General features: G+C 34.4%; 1 protein-coding gene across 1 annotated transcript in view; it reads right to left on the bottom strand.

Annotated features, from left to right (window-relative positions):
• LOC111630925 (solute carrier family 12 member 6-like) overlaps window positions 1-18,604 on the bottom strand; it is a 132,875-nt gene that overhangs the window by 87,349 nt on the left and 26,922 nt on the right. The window contains exon 5 of the mRNA XM_023375084.1: window positions 5,493-5,547. Coding sequence (XP_023230852.1) covers window positions 5,493-5,547 — 55 coding nt within the window. The remainder of the gene's footprint in view (window positions 1-5,492; window positions 5,548-18,604) is intronic.

Here is an 18,604-nt window from a genome sequence, read left to right on the forward strand (position 1 = left end):
AAGTGAAACATAGTTGTATGGGCTTGTCTGGTGAAAACTGGTAATCCTCCAACAAAAGCAAAGGCACTTGTGGGCCTGTGATGCAGCCGTCACTCAATAAGGTGCTGCTGAAATGTGGTAGTAACCTTCTGCCTTGGTAGAATGGACCCAAGTCCCCTACTTGCGATGGTAAATGCATCTGCTTGTAGCAAGATGATTGCTGTGTCAAAGGCCTTAGCGAATGAAGTCCCTGACTAGCCACAGAGGATGCTGGACCTTGCAGATTCAAACCCGCTTCAGTACAGAGACTGGAGGCCATGGATCCGACAATCCTTACCCTCTGAAATCTGAGACACACTTCACAAACTCTCCCATTCTCCTTGGTGGTGCAAGGTTGATAGTTGAATGTATTACAGGTGGGCAGATGCAGTCAATCTTGCCCATAACCCATGGTAACACAAACCATATAAAGCTCCCTTTGTCTGGTAAAAGAGAATCAGTTTCCCAGAAGGAAGACTGGCTGGCCATGGCCAGCATGCTGAAGCCAGTGGGGCAGAGTCATACTCTTGTAGCCAAAATCTTGCTGGTGGCCAAGATATAGATAGAGCCTGAAGTAAATTACAAGATCTTGCAAACTGATATCTACCATGATAGGCATTGATAGTGATTGCAAATTTACCGGGTATTATATTACCGGTAATTCAGTAATTATATTCAGGATTACCGGTTTATCAGTAATTTACCAGTAAATTCATATTAACAAATGATTTAAAATGAAACTGAATTACTGACAGAATTATTGGACAACTATTTATTTTCAAGTTTTCTATAAGTTTAGACCAGGGGTCGCCAAAGTGGTCGATATCGACCCCTGGGGGTCAATAAAACATTTTTGGGGGGTCGATTATCAAGCTTAAGCTAAGGATAAGGGGGTGCTAAGCATCAAGCTTATCCAGCTTACTGATTATCAGTTACAAAAATTATTATTAACAAATATACAATAAATGAAAAAAATGCAAAATTAAAAGAAATGTATTAAAATAGTAAGTACTTTGTTTTGTTTGTAACACGAACTTTTTGGTGGGAGTCGATGTGAGGTTTTAAAAACTTGTAGGGGGGCGACGACCAAAAAAGTTTGGCAACTCTTGGTTTAGACAAACAATTCTTGTAATAGCAATTATTATGACATAAGATACATTGAAATAATGCTGATAATTAATTATGATTTTCTTTATATTGAAAGTAGGCTTTTAACAAACATGATACATGTAGGCGCTCATCGTCTAATCTATGTAGATCTAATTTTCATACAAATAGCAGCTGCATTAGAAAAAGCTCTCTGAAAATCAATACTAGTTGGACGTACTGTCATTAGAGCATTGAAAACCTTTTTAATTAATTAAGATAAGTTCCTTATTTTTTGCTCTAAGAAATAATTCATTTCTTTTTAAACTATATCTTTCACACCTTTAAACTTTCTTATATTACTGTTATCAGTGTCTATGCTCATTTTATGTTTAATGAATAAGTCCAATTTCTCTTTCATTGTTAAATTTGACTTTTACTATATTTTTTCAATTTTTTGGGTTATTTTCCTGTATATACTCCAAAATCAACACCCGTTTTTGGACTATAACACAAGCAATCAAGTTATAAAAAGACTAGAAAATTCCTTTTAATAACCTTAAATTACAAATGGAATGACCCATCACCACTTGCACTGTTTTCTTGCTATGGTATGGGGGAGACAAAAAAGAAATCTTCTTCCCGTGGGTATTTCCCGTGGAAATTTTAGGAAAATAAATATTGAGTTAATGAAGAGGTTTTCTTAAACCGAAATACCGGTAAAAAAATAATTTACCAGTATACCAGTAAACCAGTTACCGGTAATGCAATCACTAGGCATTGGGCAGAGCCACTCCCCAGCATAGGGCCAACTTCCTTCTGACTCAAGGATGTGGTGGTGCTTAAAGATTTATTTGATGAAAGACTGTATTGGCCCTGGAGAACTGGAAGCAGAAAAAAAGTTTCCTAGTAGAGATAAAGGGATTGTCCAAGCCAAGTAACCAGCTGGGTTGGGGTGACCTTGGGTAGGTAGCCATTTAAATAGGTAGCTGCCCCAGCAGCAAACTGAACCACTTGTGGGGAGGCTCTTAAATGCATACTTCTCAATTCTCAATGCAAATCTCAAACAGATTCTGGATAATTGTGATAGGGTTGCCTTGACCCTCTCTCTTTTCTTTAATTATATTTATTGGTGACAATAAATGAAAAATAGTGAATCCATTAGGCAGCTGTCAGATATGACTGATACACAAAATAAATGTGATACCAATATCATAGTCACAAGTGAGAGGCTTTCTGAAGGTGCAGTTTGCACCAGTCAGCAGGGAGGTAAACCCTGCGTAAGTGAAAGTCTTTAACTGGTGACCAAAAAGAAACAAATAGCTGGGCGATGTGAAAGCATCATTAATTGAAAAGGCCAGAGGAATAACTCCTTGGACTTCTGGCTCAGAGTCAGATAAATACAACATTACATCATGAAGCGAAGAGTGAATGGAAGGATGCCTCAGCCTCCATTCGTAACAAATGAAAGCTGTGCAAGAAGTAGCAGGTGGCTGAAACCAAGGTGAAGCCACAAGATGATAAACCTATACTTAGTGAAACTGCTAAGAAGGCAAAAATGGCCTTGGAAGAGGGGGGTCTTCTGCCAAAAAAAAAGGATGGGTTGAAAAAGAATGGCCCTACTGGAGTCGCAGCTGGAAAGACAAGTACAGCAGCAACTGAAACACCATTGTTGGCACCTGCAGGTAAGCAAGAAGGACTGGTGATAGTGAGTGATCACAGGGTCACACTATGGCATCCATAAGGAGCTGACCCAACTGCTCAGGAAGATTGACAACACTCAAAAGTCCACCTGCAAGGTGATCTACAATGTTTTCAGTAAGGTAGTCACAAACCTTAATGCCAAGGAGATCAAGGAGGTTCTATTTTCTCTCTCCAAGCAGAAAACAGAACTCTTAGAGAAGTTGTGGAAAGCCAGCAACCACCCAAGCCTCCTGCAGCAAATGGCAAGACAGCAGTGGCAGGTTGTAGAACCTATGCGACCATCACTGCTACAGGGGTACCTAAGCAGAGCCAAGAGGGGCCAACAGTCATTGCCAGACATGTGAGGCAGGTACAGTCCATAGAGCACTCACTCCTGGTGTACCCCAAAGATGACAAGATGAACAGTTACCAAACTCGGGAGCTGCTTAAAACGAACATTAACCCAAAGAAGTTGGACATCAGGATCAAAAACGTTCAAAGGGTCCACAATAACAGAATCCTGATAGAGGTGAAGAAGAGTAAAAACATGATGGAACTTACAAAGGAATTGACAAAGGGTCCACCAGCATTAAGAGAGACAGTCAGTTACCAACTGCCTCTCTTAATGCCCAGTGTTTCTGGGTCAGTTACCAACTGCCCAGAAACACTGGCCACAGATCATATTGTTTGATGTCTCACCAGACATCAAGTGCAAAGCTCTTGTGGAAACCATCTGTGTGCAAAATAACATCAAGCTGCAGCTGACTTCTCACTCAAGGGAAAGGGAGGTCTCATCAATTGGGTTTTAGAGACCTTCCTGATAGTCTTCTGCACTCTCCTGCAAAAGGGGAAACTCCACATGGGGTGACCCGCAACTGCGTGAGGGAACATATAGCTTGCACTTGATGCTACAAATGCTACAAGTTCAATTATGTAGCAAAAGGCTGTATGGCAACAGCCCAAAAATGTAACAAGTGTGCCAATGATCACTCCTACAAAGAGTGCAAGGTGACAATGCCTAGATGCATCAACTGTACCAAGGCTAAAAAAACTTTGGCCTTCACAACATTGAGTGTGAACTGTTCGTGCTACCTGCAGGAACTCAAGAGTTAAGGCTCAGATCAATTATGGTCAGTAAAAGGAAACTAAGCTGAATTCAACCAATCAAATATATACAAACAGAGGAACGAAAAATGTGGATGTAGAATCCTGTAGTTCAGTGCCAAAAGGTGCCGAGCCATCACTGCACAATTGCGAGTTGAGGTGGCAGAGCAGAAAATTGAGATCATCCTGCTCCAGGAGCCAAACTTAATACAAAGAAAGATTGAGATCTATCAATACAATAGAGCAAATTTGCTGAAGAAGGTAACAAGTGTTGTGCTTCTGTCATCATAACATGGAGAAACATCAATGTGTATGCCATCCACATTTTACAACTCATGGTGACTGTAGAAATACAGTCATTATCCGTTACTTGGGTTGCAGTCTCCAATTTTTGCCCACTATCATTCAACATTGGTAGTCTTCTAGAAAAACTTGAATGGGTTGTCTTGCCACACAACTGAGTGGTTTTGGTAAGTAATTTTAATGCCAAAAACTTGTGGGGCTCCTCAATAGACGATCTGGCTGGGGAGACCATGAAGGAAGTGGTGAAGAGTTGCGGTATGCATGTCCTGAATGATCCATTTGGGATTGGCTCCAGGTTGATTTGGCTACAGGCTGACCATCTGTTTGCCTGAAAGTAAAAGCTAGATTGACTTCACCATTGTGGGTAGGGCTATGCTGAGACTTACTTCACAGTGGGAAACAGTCAACACAAAAAGTTGTAGTGACCATAGCTTCATTACTTATGAGGTGATGAGCAACTCACCAAACAGGCCAAGTAGCTGCTACAGGCTGACTGCCAAAAACTGGGAAAGTTTAGCAAATGCCTCGCTGAAAAAACAGCTGACTTAGTTACATCAGTTGCTAAGGGTAAGAGTGTCGGGGGATCTGGAGGTGGCTGTGGCCAACCTGACTGAAGTAATAAGATCAGCAGGAGTCTGCATGCTCACTCAATGGCATCCTACCACCCACAGTTCTAAAAACAATAGCCTAGTAGGTTCCGCATACTGCATCTATTTTGATGGAGTTCAAGTGTACAGTTAGTCAGTCAGACTGAATGAGAAAGCATCCGTGTTCCAGGCAGAATCAGTGGCCTTAGCAAGGGCATTCCAGTGTCTGCTCACTATGACTGCTAAAGTGCACATAGAGATGTGGTGATATTTTTCAATAAACTTTGGAGTTTTTCTCTCATATAAAATCTTTGGCAAACTTATATCTTTAATTAATCATTAATTTTTATAGCCAAATCAAACTGGATACTTTTGAGAATAACACCCTGTTTTAATTTAAATTAGTATAAAAGACAAAATGATACAATAAAAAACAAATTTTATATTATAGATATTTATAAATTTCAGAAAACTCATTGATTTTAAAAAAATAACTCATAATTTAAAAAGCAGATCTTTTAAAATATTATATAACTCTCAAATAATGTTGCATATATAAAGAACTGATTTTAAAAATGATAACATAGTTGGTTAATTCAAATAACTTTATCTTGATTGTATTAAAAAGAAAAATTTAATAATTATTTACTATATATTAATTTACTACACATTGATTAAAATTTTGTTTGAAAAATAAATATCAAATCATACCTGGTACGATACCATTTGTAGCTATGGCACTCAGAGAGATACAAGTTGTAAAAGTCTGTAGATAAATTAATATACTGTTTTAATAAAATCTATTAGTATTAGATTATATAATGTATATAATAAATATGATTTATATAATTTTGATGAAAATGCAGATAAAACAGAAATGTAATGATATATCAAAAAATTTATATTTATTTCACTGTAAAAATGATACAGTTATACATTTTATAAACATTGATAAAATCAAAAAAAATTTATTGTTGGAAATTAACATGAAATGTAAATGTTTAAATCATTTTATTTTATATTAAATTCTATTAACTTTCAAAACTTACTCAAAACATTTTGATTCTATCATGAGCATTCTAAAGGAGAGCGGGACAAGTAGAGCCACAGGTAAGTTGATCTGTATGTCATTTTCCTGCGGCTAAGCATCCATCAGACATGTGGCATCAGATGCAACAGGTTGACAAGGTGAAGAAGTCACTGTGTCACATTTTATGCTGAAAAGTTTATTTTTGGAGGTGGTAAGTAAACTTTTTGTGTTACATTTTCATTCTTATAAATCTGAGTTCAATAACAATTAACATAAAAATACATAATATTTACTTTACTCCAGCACTGAACATTACATATAACAAATTTTTTCAGGTTAATTCATAACTCATAACCCTTCTTCAAACTCTCACAAACAAAAAATAACAAACAGCATGCATGCATTCCATCTATTTAAATACATGAATGAATATGTTTGGAATTGAAAGCATATTAAATTACAAACTAAATAGACAAACTATTAGTAAAATACATTAAAATATTTGAATCAGTGCAACCAAGTTTAAACATGCTCCACTGCTCATCCACTAATCTACTACATTGTAAGCATTCCTTGTGTTGTACAAGGTCTGTTCAAAAAGTATCGGACCTTTTTTTTCTGCGTAAACCAATGATGCGAGAGAGGCCTCCTTCGGTGGAGTTGTGGAGGGGACAGTCATGCACAGCCCTGAATTTTTTCCCGCCTGCAGGAAGCGTCAGTCGTTGGCAATCGGCGTATGAGTGAGATCATGTAGTGCGCTCTCGTCGGATTCCACTAAGCTGGAAAATGACTGAACAACGTGAGCAGCGATATTACATCAAATTTTGCCAAAAACTTTGGCGATACCCGAGTGTAAATCATTCGCAAGATTCAGCAGGCTTTCGGGGACGATCCTCGAGGCCAAAAAAAGCGCGGCAGGTCCGTAGCAATATCAAAGGTCATGTTGACAGTTTTTTCGACTCTCGTGGGGTGGTGTGTCGTGAGTACGCACCACAAGGCCAAACCATCGCAAAGGAGTACTACCAGGAGGTCCTTCGTCGTCTTTCCGATACAGTGCGACGCAAACGACCGGATCTGTGGTCGATCAAAACTTGGCAGCTCCATCGTGATAACGCATCCGCCCATTCTGCGCATCTGATTCGAGCTTTCGTCGCCAAACACAATACTCCTGTGGTTCGTCGCGCTCCGTACTCTCTCCACATGGCTCCGTGTGATCTTTGGCTATTTCTCAAGCTGAAAATGCCGCTAAAAGGAACCCAAATTTAGTCGAGAGAAGACATCATGCAAAATGCGACGGACCGGCTGATAACCATTCCAAAAGATGCGTTCCAGCAGTGTTTCCAGCAATGGCAGGAACACTGGGAGAAGTGTATATATTACCAAGAAGACTACTTTGAAGGGAATTAGGGTTTTGTACCTCAAAGTCAATAAATTTATTTTTGCCGACCAAAGGTCCGATACTTTTTGAACAGACCTTGTAGCTCTTTCCAATCACATACTTCCAAGCATTGGAGATGCTAGATGCATCCTTCCTAAAGACAACAATAGTTTATTTGTTAAGATAAAAGGCCATCAACTATAAGGAAGATAAAACCATTCCAAATCAGTGGAAAGTATATATTCACCCAATGTAAATCTTGGAATTCCTATAAGATTACAAACTTGTATGCACAGCTCCTTCAATTGGCAGTGGCAAATTAGATCTGAATCATTCAAAATTCATGAAATTCCATTTTAGAACTTCAGCCTGAAGATATTTAAAAATAGATGAAAACTTTTGCTTTTTAAGTGAGTGTTTGTATTGCTGGTTGTTTGGTTATTGAGTTAGGAATTTTATGCATCTTCCTGTTAATACATTCCCTCATTGAGGCTTTGTAAATTTTTAGGCTCTCAGCACACTTTGTTACTCTTATCCTGGATCTGCCTGATAACTTTGAATACATCCCTCTATATTGTGTAGTCTCTCCCTCTCCCATGTAAAAGCTGATAAAGCAGTGGTTACTTTTGTTTGGTAATGCCATATTGAGGTCTTTTAAACTTGCTCCAAGCAGTCTAGATGTATATCCCACATACTCTGTACTAACACTGAACCTGTTTTTAGCTGGTATATGATATTCCTAATTTCTGGATTTCTTTGAATTCATACTGCTGTTTATCATTTATAAGAAAGTTTTATATTGCTGGATTCCTTTTGTATATTAGTTTAATCTTCCTCCTCTTGGCAATTTGTCAGTATAAAGCATGCAGTCCTTTTTCATAATTTATGGTTTAAAATGTGCTATCTACTGATTGGCTGCTATATGTGTGATGTGTGGGATTGATTATTCCAAGGAGCTGTGTGTTTATTAATTAATTGGTTCATCATTTTTTAGAGTATTCATGGATTTTAGCAAATTTCATCTGTATTCATGGATTTTAGCAATTTGTACAGTTGAATTCCATAATCTATTTTTGATATCTGCAATGGGCAAGTTTGTAAAAATGTTATCTTTGACATAAGTGTCAGTAATTAATCCTAGAAATCCACATATTTTTAATTTTGCACATAAGAGTGATAGAAAATCAGGCTGGTAGTAAAAAAATGCATGGCCCACCTACAACGAAGAGAAAAAAACTACAGAAATTCCTTCACAAACATATGGAAGTATATATTATTGCTCAGAGCATCTAGTAAAACAAATACAGAAGATAATATTGACAGATGATGAATATATCATGGTGTTAGACTTTGAGACTTTATACCTCTGTCAAAAAATCAGAAAAGAACATTGCAGAAATTCCTGCTTACAGCAGCAGTGACAACAATGATGACAGCTTTCCAACGTATTCTGATATCATAAAATCAGAAGGAAATGATAAACTGATAGAGTTTGAAGACCAAAATATGTTTGATAACATGATTGTATCATATCATTCAATTAAACCAAATCATTTTGTACTAGTCAAGTTTTCTCTTCATAGTCAGGTTTGCTTCAGTATTACATAGGAAAAGTGATGCATATTGATGGGGAAAACATGATCTGCTTTTTTCCTATACTGTACATAGTGATTACTATGTACAGTACAGGAAAAAGCAATCCTGCAGCTAAATTTTTTGAAGACATTTCTCTTCTTTTCAATGCAGGTAATGAAATTGAGAAACATCCTACCACATAATCAAAACATTGCTTCCTCCATATCCCATTGTAGATTTAAGCATCCCTGCCACCACTCTCAGCTTTGTTTCCTTGAAGGCACCAGTAATTGCATCTACTCATCCTGTATTATATTATATGCGTCATCCTTCCCTCTGTTTGTCATAACTTCTTCACACAGATTGTCATGTAATATCTGTTTATTAATAATCGGTTCCCGGCAGAACTCATCGATCCATCTTCCTTCCACCTTTCCCTCCCCATCCCTCTCCTCACCTCCCCCTACTATCCCCCTCTCTTTCCCCTTCTTTTCTTAGGCTATACTAAACCACTGAGTCAGCCCTAGTCTTTAATTTTCCTGTTCCAGTTCCTGTAGATCTAAGCATTTGTATTCAAAACTGTGATTTATCAGCATTTACTACCATGATTTAAAAAACAAGTTCTGGCAGTCTAATTGTTGGGCAACATATTCCATAGAATAGATCAATTTATCCCAGGCTTGAGATTACTTGATCAAACATACATTATATAATAATGTTTATTTTTTACCAAAAGACGTGATATTCAGAAAAAACTTTTCTAGTCCATATCTTGTCTAATTCATAAACCTTATAATCAATAAAAGTTTATTTCTCTTTATTAATTACATTGTTATATAACAAAAAAACCTAAAATTGGCTCAATTTATCCCACTCTTCTCTACATAATTATAAACTAGAAAATTATTTTATTTTTTTTACTATTATTATTAACCCCTATATTCTGTTTAAGTCCATTATATGATTCCATTTCTAGTTTGAATATAAATATTAAGTAACTTAAATGTTTTTTAATTTTATCTATTATTCTTTCTTATTTACAAATTTTGCATTTTTAGATTCTGTCATATAACTTCAATTTCTTGTTCTGAACAAGTCAATGATATATACATACATATATATATATATATATAGGTATGTATATATCATTATATATTATATATGTCATTGATATATATATATATATCATTGACTTGTTTTTATTTTGCAATAATTTACAAGAAGAATAATGTTATTATTCTTCTTGTATCCCATTAGCTGACTATGGAGCCAATATACTGTTACAGGTGCCATGGGTTTACAATAAGTTTGTACGGTGCCTTTCCATAATAGACAATTAGAGGCAGTTGACTGCAAAGGACAAAGTCTTTGCTTTGCTGAAAGTTATTCTTTGAAATTATAGGTTGGTTTTGATAATTTTTTCCATTTTTTTTAGGCGCAGCATGTAGTATCTTCCAGTATGCTGGTTTTGGTGTCCAAAGGAGCTTGTTTGACAAACTGGATTTATCCATTCTGCATACATGACCAAACCACTACAGCCAGTGCTGACATATAATTGACATTATTGAAGGCTGATTTAGACAACACTTTCTGATGTTCTCATTCTTTAGATAATTTAGGAGGGTAACCCCAAGTATTATTCTAAGGCATTGCATCTGGAAAGCCTCTAGTTTGTTTTTGTTTGAGAATAGTCCAGGTTTCAGCACCATATAGTAGTACAGGTAAAATCAAACTCAATGTACATACAGTACATCTTTGTTCCAATATGCACCAAATGAGGTGGCCAAAAGTTTTTGTTGCTTGGTTAATTCTACTGCTGATTTCTACTGGGGAAGCAGTCTTTTTCCCTGCAATATTGAGCCAAGTATTTGAATTCATTGGCCTGTTCAGTTAAGTAGTCTCCATTAATTAAGGTAAAACTGTTGTCGATGAGCAATCAGAGGTCATGACTTTAATTTTATCTTTGTTTGTGAGCAGGCTATATGGCTGGGTAGTCTGGGCAATCAGATGGAGTAAATTTGATGTTTGTTCATCAGTTTCTAAATTTTACATCTTGTTGGTTTTTGACAACTTTTAGCATGATGGCATCAACAATATTAGATTAAATAGCAGTGATGATATTATGCAGCCTTGATAAATACCAGAGTGAACCATGAAGTCTTTTATCATCTTGTTTTGGACTCATACCCTGCTACAGATGTTAGCAGAGGTAATGATTAAAAGTTGAATCATTTTTGGTGGTTTATTGTTCTCTTCAAGTGTTTAAAGAGAACTATCTTGAGATATTATCAAAGGCTGCTTTGAAGTTTATGAATACAATGACAGTTCATTTTCCACATTGAATTCATCTCTCAAGCAACTGTCTTATCATGAATATCTGGTCAAAACAACTGTGACAAGGATGAAAACCTGCTTGTTCCTCTCTGACAACTTTTTCATTGTAACATTGAGTACATTTTTAGATGATTTAATTGAAGATTTTTCCCATTGTTGACAGGAGATTGATTTTCCAATAGTTGTTACAATCTTGATAGTTATCTCTTTTGAGCACTAGTATTATGGTGGTGACTTTTCAGGCTAATGATCAGTAATAAAGTCAGATGTATTATCAGCAGTTGTATTATCTGGACTATTAGCTTTCCCAGTCTTGAGTCACCTAAAGGTCCTTTTTTTTCCCTCTTCTTTATCAAAAGGTGTGTACAGTATTGAGCATACTGACAAATGACAAGATGGTAATGTGGTAGAGAAGCCAAGTGGTTCATCATGATCGTAAAGGTGATATAAGAATTCCTGCCACCTAGATAATCTTTCTGCTGATAACTTAACAAATCTCCTTTATGAATATTCTCAAATTATATTTTTTTCTTTTCACAAAGTTGCTGCATAGTACTAAAAAGTGCTTGGTGGTTTTTGTGAGCTGAAACTTCCTTATCTTCTGTGATATTATTCCAATACAGTTGACCCCCCTATAACACTGTTGATAATTCCGTTTTATATGAATTCCATGTTGTACGAGTCACTTAGATTTTACTAATACGTGAGCTATTCACCGCCCGGCACACGTATTTGTAAAATCTAAGTGACTCATACAACATGGAATTCATATAAAACGGAATTATCAACAGTGTTACAGAGGGGTCAACTGTATGCATCCCACTTCATCTTTAATTATTTATGCACTTGATGTGTAATGTGCTATAGGAAGCATAGTTGATTTGTAAATTTATTTATTGGGAAGCATATTTTATGACTTAACAACAGATGATTAATATATACATAAACATCCCAAAACCTGATGTATTAATAAAAAACCAAATGACAGCCTTAATTAATTGAGCTAATTTATGCTAAAATTAATAATTAGAAATTAAGTAATTTGGTACTAGAGGTAGACATTAGACACCACCTCCTATCTAAATTAATTATAATAATTTAATAGAATTTGGAACAATCTGGAAGACTGGTAGAAAAGAATTGACCCAGAGTGAGAGTCAAACCTGCAACCTCCACTTATACCATGCAGTGTCCAATTAATTAAGGCTGTCATTTGCTTTATTACGAATGATTAATCTCTAGTATTTGTAAAAAATAAATTTACTACTTTAAATTTTGCTAGGTAAGTAGGAAAAGAATTGAAAATTTGCTAAAACAATACCATAATCTCACTTTCTTTCTCTTAAAAATTAAATTTTTTAAGGACTTTGTACAAAAATTTTTAATCATTTATCTCAAGATCTTTAATGAACAGACATATCCAAAAACTGAAACATATATCTTCTAATCCCACTATATCTTCAGGTTAGACTTAAATTCTATCAAATAGTTGATATAATTTTTGCATGACTTTTGTATGGCAAATTATTACTTCAACAGAAACTGTTGATTGTATGTTCTTAGGAACTTAGTATAAAGTTGCTATTGCTATCAAGTACTAAGAAACTGTTGAGTTTACTTATTTTAAAAATATGAACAGATGATAGTCAATGGCTTAACATTTTTTTCTACAAAATAGTTTTATATATATAATAGTTTTAAAAAGTTTAATAGTTTTTTTTTTCTTTAAAGTGTTACAATGAACAGCATTGTTTTTGCAATAGCTCCAAGGTATTGTTTATTTTTGATACAATCTAACATAATTCTATTATTTTTCTTTCACTATACAGCAAAAGCTGTTTGATTGATACATGAATTTTATTTCTTTGATCTTTTTTCTGTAGATCAATTTACAAATTTTAGCCAGAAGTTGTGCATTATATGAGTGAGGAATCTGGAGTATTTAAAAAAAGTAAATGCTTCAGATCCTATTAAATATATACAACCTGTACATTTCACATAACTTACTAAAGACTCATTCTTGCTATGAAGCATCACAGCAGCATGGATAAGATTCATAAAACATATTGTATTTCATCAGCAAGGTTGTCTGCACTGTTTGTAAATAACTAATTGCAATCTGAATTATTTTTTCAACTGCAAAGTTTTAATTTCTTTAAAAGTTGAATTTTTTCTTCTCTTTTTCTTTTCATTATCTATGAAAGATACATAACATATTTGTCTGGTTCCAGAGGCATTTAGCCATAGGTGTTTAGTAATTTTTATGTTAATTACATTAATTTTACAATTCTTTATATAATCAATAATTCTTTGCACAATATGTCTTTTCTTTTTATCTTTTGATTAAATTAGGAGTGTTCTTTTGTACCAATTAATATAACCACACTATTATAGTGTTTATATTAATTGATAACTGTTAATTGAGTTGAAGTATTAATTTATATCCAGTTTTAAACACTTTTCAAGACCCAACTGTCTCATACTTCTTTTAAAATACTAATGATCCTATAGATTTGATTTTGAATAATATTAAAGTTTAAGACTTCAAGCTTTTTAAATAGTTATAAATTTCTGTTTAAAAAAGTTAACACAATCATCACAATACTACTGGTATATAATTAAATAACCATAAGCAATTACCATTAAATCAGTAAACAGTTTAAAGAAATGGAAGAAAACATTTGTTTAAACAACAATTAATTGCTGGTTTAATGGTAATTGCATATTTTTAAAAAAGTTAAGATAGGCAACTTCATACATGCTTTGTCATCAAAAAACAGTTACTTTGTCAATAATTATCACATTGTTATTAATGCTAACAATTAAATTTCATGTTCATTTTTACTTATTTTTATCCATTTGTTTTGTATAAAAAAATTGTAAATTGGATGTTGTAAAAGTTGATTACTTTCTTTTAAAACTCCTCTTTTGTTCTTGTTTTTTAATTGCCAGTCCTTTTTTTCTCTTTGAAGTTGTATTGATTGAATGAATAAAATACTGCTTGTTGCCATAATAGAGTTGCCTTTGTTTGTTAATAACCAATAGCTATCAGAAAATAGTAATGAGGTCAAGTCGATGGTTTAGAGTTGTAGCACTCTTGCATATAAAAAGTAAACCTTACAATTGCCACATGAATAGGGACTTTCAGGGCAAAGTCCATTTTTTTACTACAATTTGGTGTTTGCTGGTTTTGAGAATTCATAGACACACATCCTTTCCAGTCTTTCGTGAAAAGGAGTTTCTTTCACTGTTTGTTCGAGCTTTGCTTGAAAAAAATTGTTGGATTTGTGGTTGACTGTTTTCCTTAATAACTTATTAATACAGCCAAATGATTGCTGGATTAAATTGGGCTACTTTACCACTATTACTTTTAATTAAATTATAAAGAATTTCATACTAGGGGTGGGCGTTAGGCACCATCTCTTATTAAATTTAATAATCATAATTAAATTAATATTTACTAAACAATTTACAATATCTGGAGGAAAATAATTAGCCTGGAAAAGGACTCAAACACACAACTCCCACTTACTGTGCAGATGTGTTGCCATTTAATCTACCTGGAGCCTCCATCCAATCTTCCCTTCCAGACATATTTAATTTTGATATAACCATCCTCAGTTATATCATAATTAAATGTAGCAATTGTTTGGCATATTACTAAAAATATTAGGCTTTCAGACATTTTTATACTAGTAAATCCTTTGTTAACTTAACTAATTATTATTATTAACCCATTGTTGTTAACTTCACTGTTTCAATCAAAACTTCTTCCAAAACTTCAGACTATGAGGCGTTAAATATAATTAAAAATAATTTATTGTTGCGAGCGCTTTCGACGTAAATATGCACGTCGTCTTCAGGCAATTCAAAATCGAATAGAGAATTCGAACCATACATTTAAATTTAAACATTAACGATNAAATATTATTTTTATCTTGTTGAATAGATACTATTCTTATTATCCCAAGTGAAAAAATACTTTATACACAATTATAGTATAAAAAATTCAGCATCAAAGTTTCGGGTATCTCCTACCCACCTCATAGCTGGCGTAACAATTTCTCACCTCATTCACGCCGGGTTAAGGAATTTGCTGTATGGGGTGGTTATGTCATTTTAAGCTGCGAGAAACATATTTCAAAAGGAAACATAATATAGGAAGATAAAATTCAGCAAGGAAAGAAGTTTGGGTTTACCTAACCTGATGAAAAAAAGAAAAAATGAAACAGACATGGGATGTCTGTTTCATTTTTTCTGCTGTGATGCTGTGATGTCACACCATGGTCCTATGAAGCTTAATAGTGTGTATGATTGCTGTAATAGTGTGTATGAATGGCAATAAATGCTACACAGCAGTTTGGCGGTAATGAATCCCACTCTTGCACAATTATTCTATGGAGCTCTGCGATAGCCCATAGTAGATGATGATGTGTTGCAACACTGTGACCAAGAGTATCCCATACTTCTATGGATACTTCTATGGGGTTTAAGTCTGGTGAATAGCTAGTCCAAATGATTACCAGATTAAATCAGGCTACATTCCCACTACTAAAAAGTATTAAATACTGAGTAATTTGGTACTAGAGGTAAGATGTTAGATGCCATTTCATATTAAATTTAATAATTATAATTAAATTAATATTTACTAAACAATTTACAATATTCTGGAGGAAAATAATTAGCCCGGAACAGGACTCAAACACACAACTCCCACTTACTGGGCAATGTGTTGCCATTTACTCTACCTGGAGCCTCCATCCAATCTTCCCTTCCAGACATATTTAATTTTGATATAATCATCCTCAGTTATATCATAACTAAATGTAGCAATTGTTTGGCATATTACTAAAAATATTAGACTTTCAGACATTTTTATACTAGTAAATCCTTTGTTAACTTAACTAATTATTATTAGTAACCCATTGTTGTTAACTTCACTGTTTTTTTGTAACTGTATTGTGTTAAACTTTGTTGTTGTTATTATTAATCTTTGGTTATTTTGGTATTATTAACTGCAGTTTTCTCTTAACATGATTGGATTTTTCTTTCAATGTGACTCCTGACGCTTACAGTAAGGTCTAGATGAGGATTTAGAGCCATAGCATAGTATTCTTGCATGTAAAATTAAATCTTACATACTATAATATTAATTATCTACAAATTTAAATCAATTCAAAATTATAAATTGAAACTACCACAAAAAAATAATAAATGAAGTTAAAATGACAATAAAAATACAAAATAAATGTAATTCGCAACTATGGAAATTCAAAATAAAAATGATTCTGTCAAAAGAGAATCTTTGGGATATTGTTTCTGAAGCTGTTATTTAATGTTCTAGAAAATGGAAAAACTAGATAAATGAGCCAAAATTATAATAAGTTTACAGATAAAAGATAATTTAGTCAATTCGTATAGGGAAAGGAGGAAACCACATAAAAATTCCTTAAGTCTGTAGCTAACTGCTGTAAAAACCTACAGTTTGTTACTGCAGTTCTTATACACTTTAACAGAGGAATCAGTTTACTAACTGAAATTTGCTTTTTGACCAAAATTGTTGTTGTCATGAATTCAAGTAACTTTATTAAGGAACACTATTACATCATTTATACTTTTTTTGTTTCTGTATGATAATTACACATCAAAAAACTTTAAATCATGAATAAAAATCTTTACAATAATCAGAGAATTTTCAATAATTACAATTTTCAGAAAAACATTTTCAATCTACTAATAAAATCATCTTCAGGTTTCTTTAATGTTCCAAAATTGAAATAAAATAAAGAACAATGATATATTATAAAAAGGAGAGAAAACATTCTAGACATAAATATATATAACACTTATATACCACAGTGCAAGGCACATACAATTTAAAAATTATCATTTAAAATACAAAAGAATTAGTTTATACCCAGATAAAATTGATAACTGCTATCAATTAGCAGTTAGTTATCAATTAGCAGAAGAGATGAATATACAAGCATTCGCAGACGATTTATTGCTAATAGTGGCCCATCAAAACTGTGATCAGCTAACAGAGAAAACTAACAAGTACCTGGAAAGAATACAAAAGTGGAGCATTAGTAATAAACTCCCTATTAACTACCAGAAATGTATGGCCCTAATTTGCACAAGAAGAAACAAAGGAAGCTGCCTACAAAGAACACCAAAAATAATGATAGGTAACAGCACAATAAAAAGAGTAACAGAAATGAGATATTTAGGCATATATTTTGACGAGACCCTCAACTGGCACTCACAAATCAACAAGATCAGCCAACACATGATGCAAAAATGCAACGCATTAACATGACTTGCAAGTAAAAACTGGGGAATGGACTTTAGAAATAGTAGACTTATATATAAGGCGACCAACAAATCAGCGATACTATACGCAGTGCCAGTCTGGAACGAGGCCATAAAGAAACAATACATAAAACAAAAACTATTAGCAATACAAAGGTATGTAATAAAGATATGTAGGGTGTACAGAACAGCGGCAACTAGTGTCCTCATGATCATTGCAGACTTAACACCACTCCATCTACAAGCAGAACTCAACGCAATAACCTGGTACTTAGCTCAAGGAAAAACACCTCAAGTCCAGGAAACAAGAATGTATAACCATAGAAACAGACAGATTTCCTTAGAACCAGCCAAGAGTGTTCAAGAGAAGACCAGACACAAAATAGACAGAGTCCTAAGGGGAAATGAAATAAACCACCATCTGGCTAATGTGAACAAATACACAGTACAAACTAATTTTGACGACTAAATAGGGAAAACAACTAAATGGATAATATATACGGATGGGTCGAGAAGAGAGCAAGGAACAGGTTCAGGTATAGTAATAATGACTAAAAAAAGACAAAAATATACTAAGCAACCCTAAAACTGGTGGACTACTGCAGCAGCATGCAAGTAGAGATGTGAACCATCTGCCAAGCTACTGAATACTTCATAGAAAACATAGACTACTTCAAATGCCCAATAAAGCTCTACACAGACAGCACAGCAGCCTTGAACACACTAGAAAACAAGAAAAGACCAACCTTGCTTGGAGATGAAATGATCGAGGCAGCAAACAGGCTTGCAAGGAAAACAAAGATCCAGTTCTGCTGGATCCCTGAGTGACAAGGGACATGCTGGGAACAAACTGGCGGACAAGCTCGCAAAAAAAGCAGGCAGCCTTAAAACACATCCAACATATGAGAGAGTTCCGATCACATACACCAAAAGCGAACTAACAATGGAGATCAACAAAAAATGGCAAAGAGAATGGAACACTGCTGAAACAGATAGACAGTGCTTTGCTTTCATCCCATCATTTCCAGAAGAAAATCAAACACTTACACCTGGAAGCAATAGTCACACAAATATTGATGAACACAGGAACTTCCCAGGTATTGGTTTTGGATTTCTTGAAATGATGTAAGTACTCTGGGAAGTTTCCAAAGTACTTATATTGTTTCAAGAAATCCAAAACCAATACCTGCAACT

The sequence above is a fragment of the Centruroides sculpturatus genome, unplaced genomic scaffold (genome assembly GCF_000671375.1).
Source record: "Centruroides sculpturatus isolate CEXI.00-Female unplaced genomic scaffold, Cexi_2.0 scaffold653, whole genome shotgun sequence".
NCBI lineage: Eukaryota > Metazoa > Arthropoda > Arachnida > Scorpiones > Buthidae > Centruroides > Centruroides sculpturatus.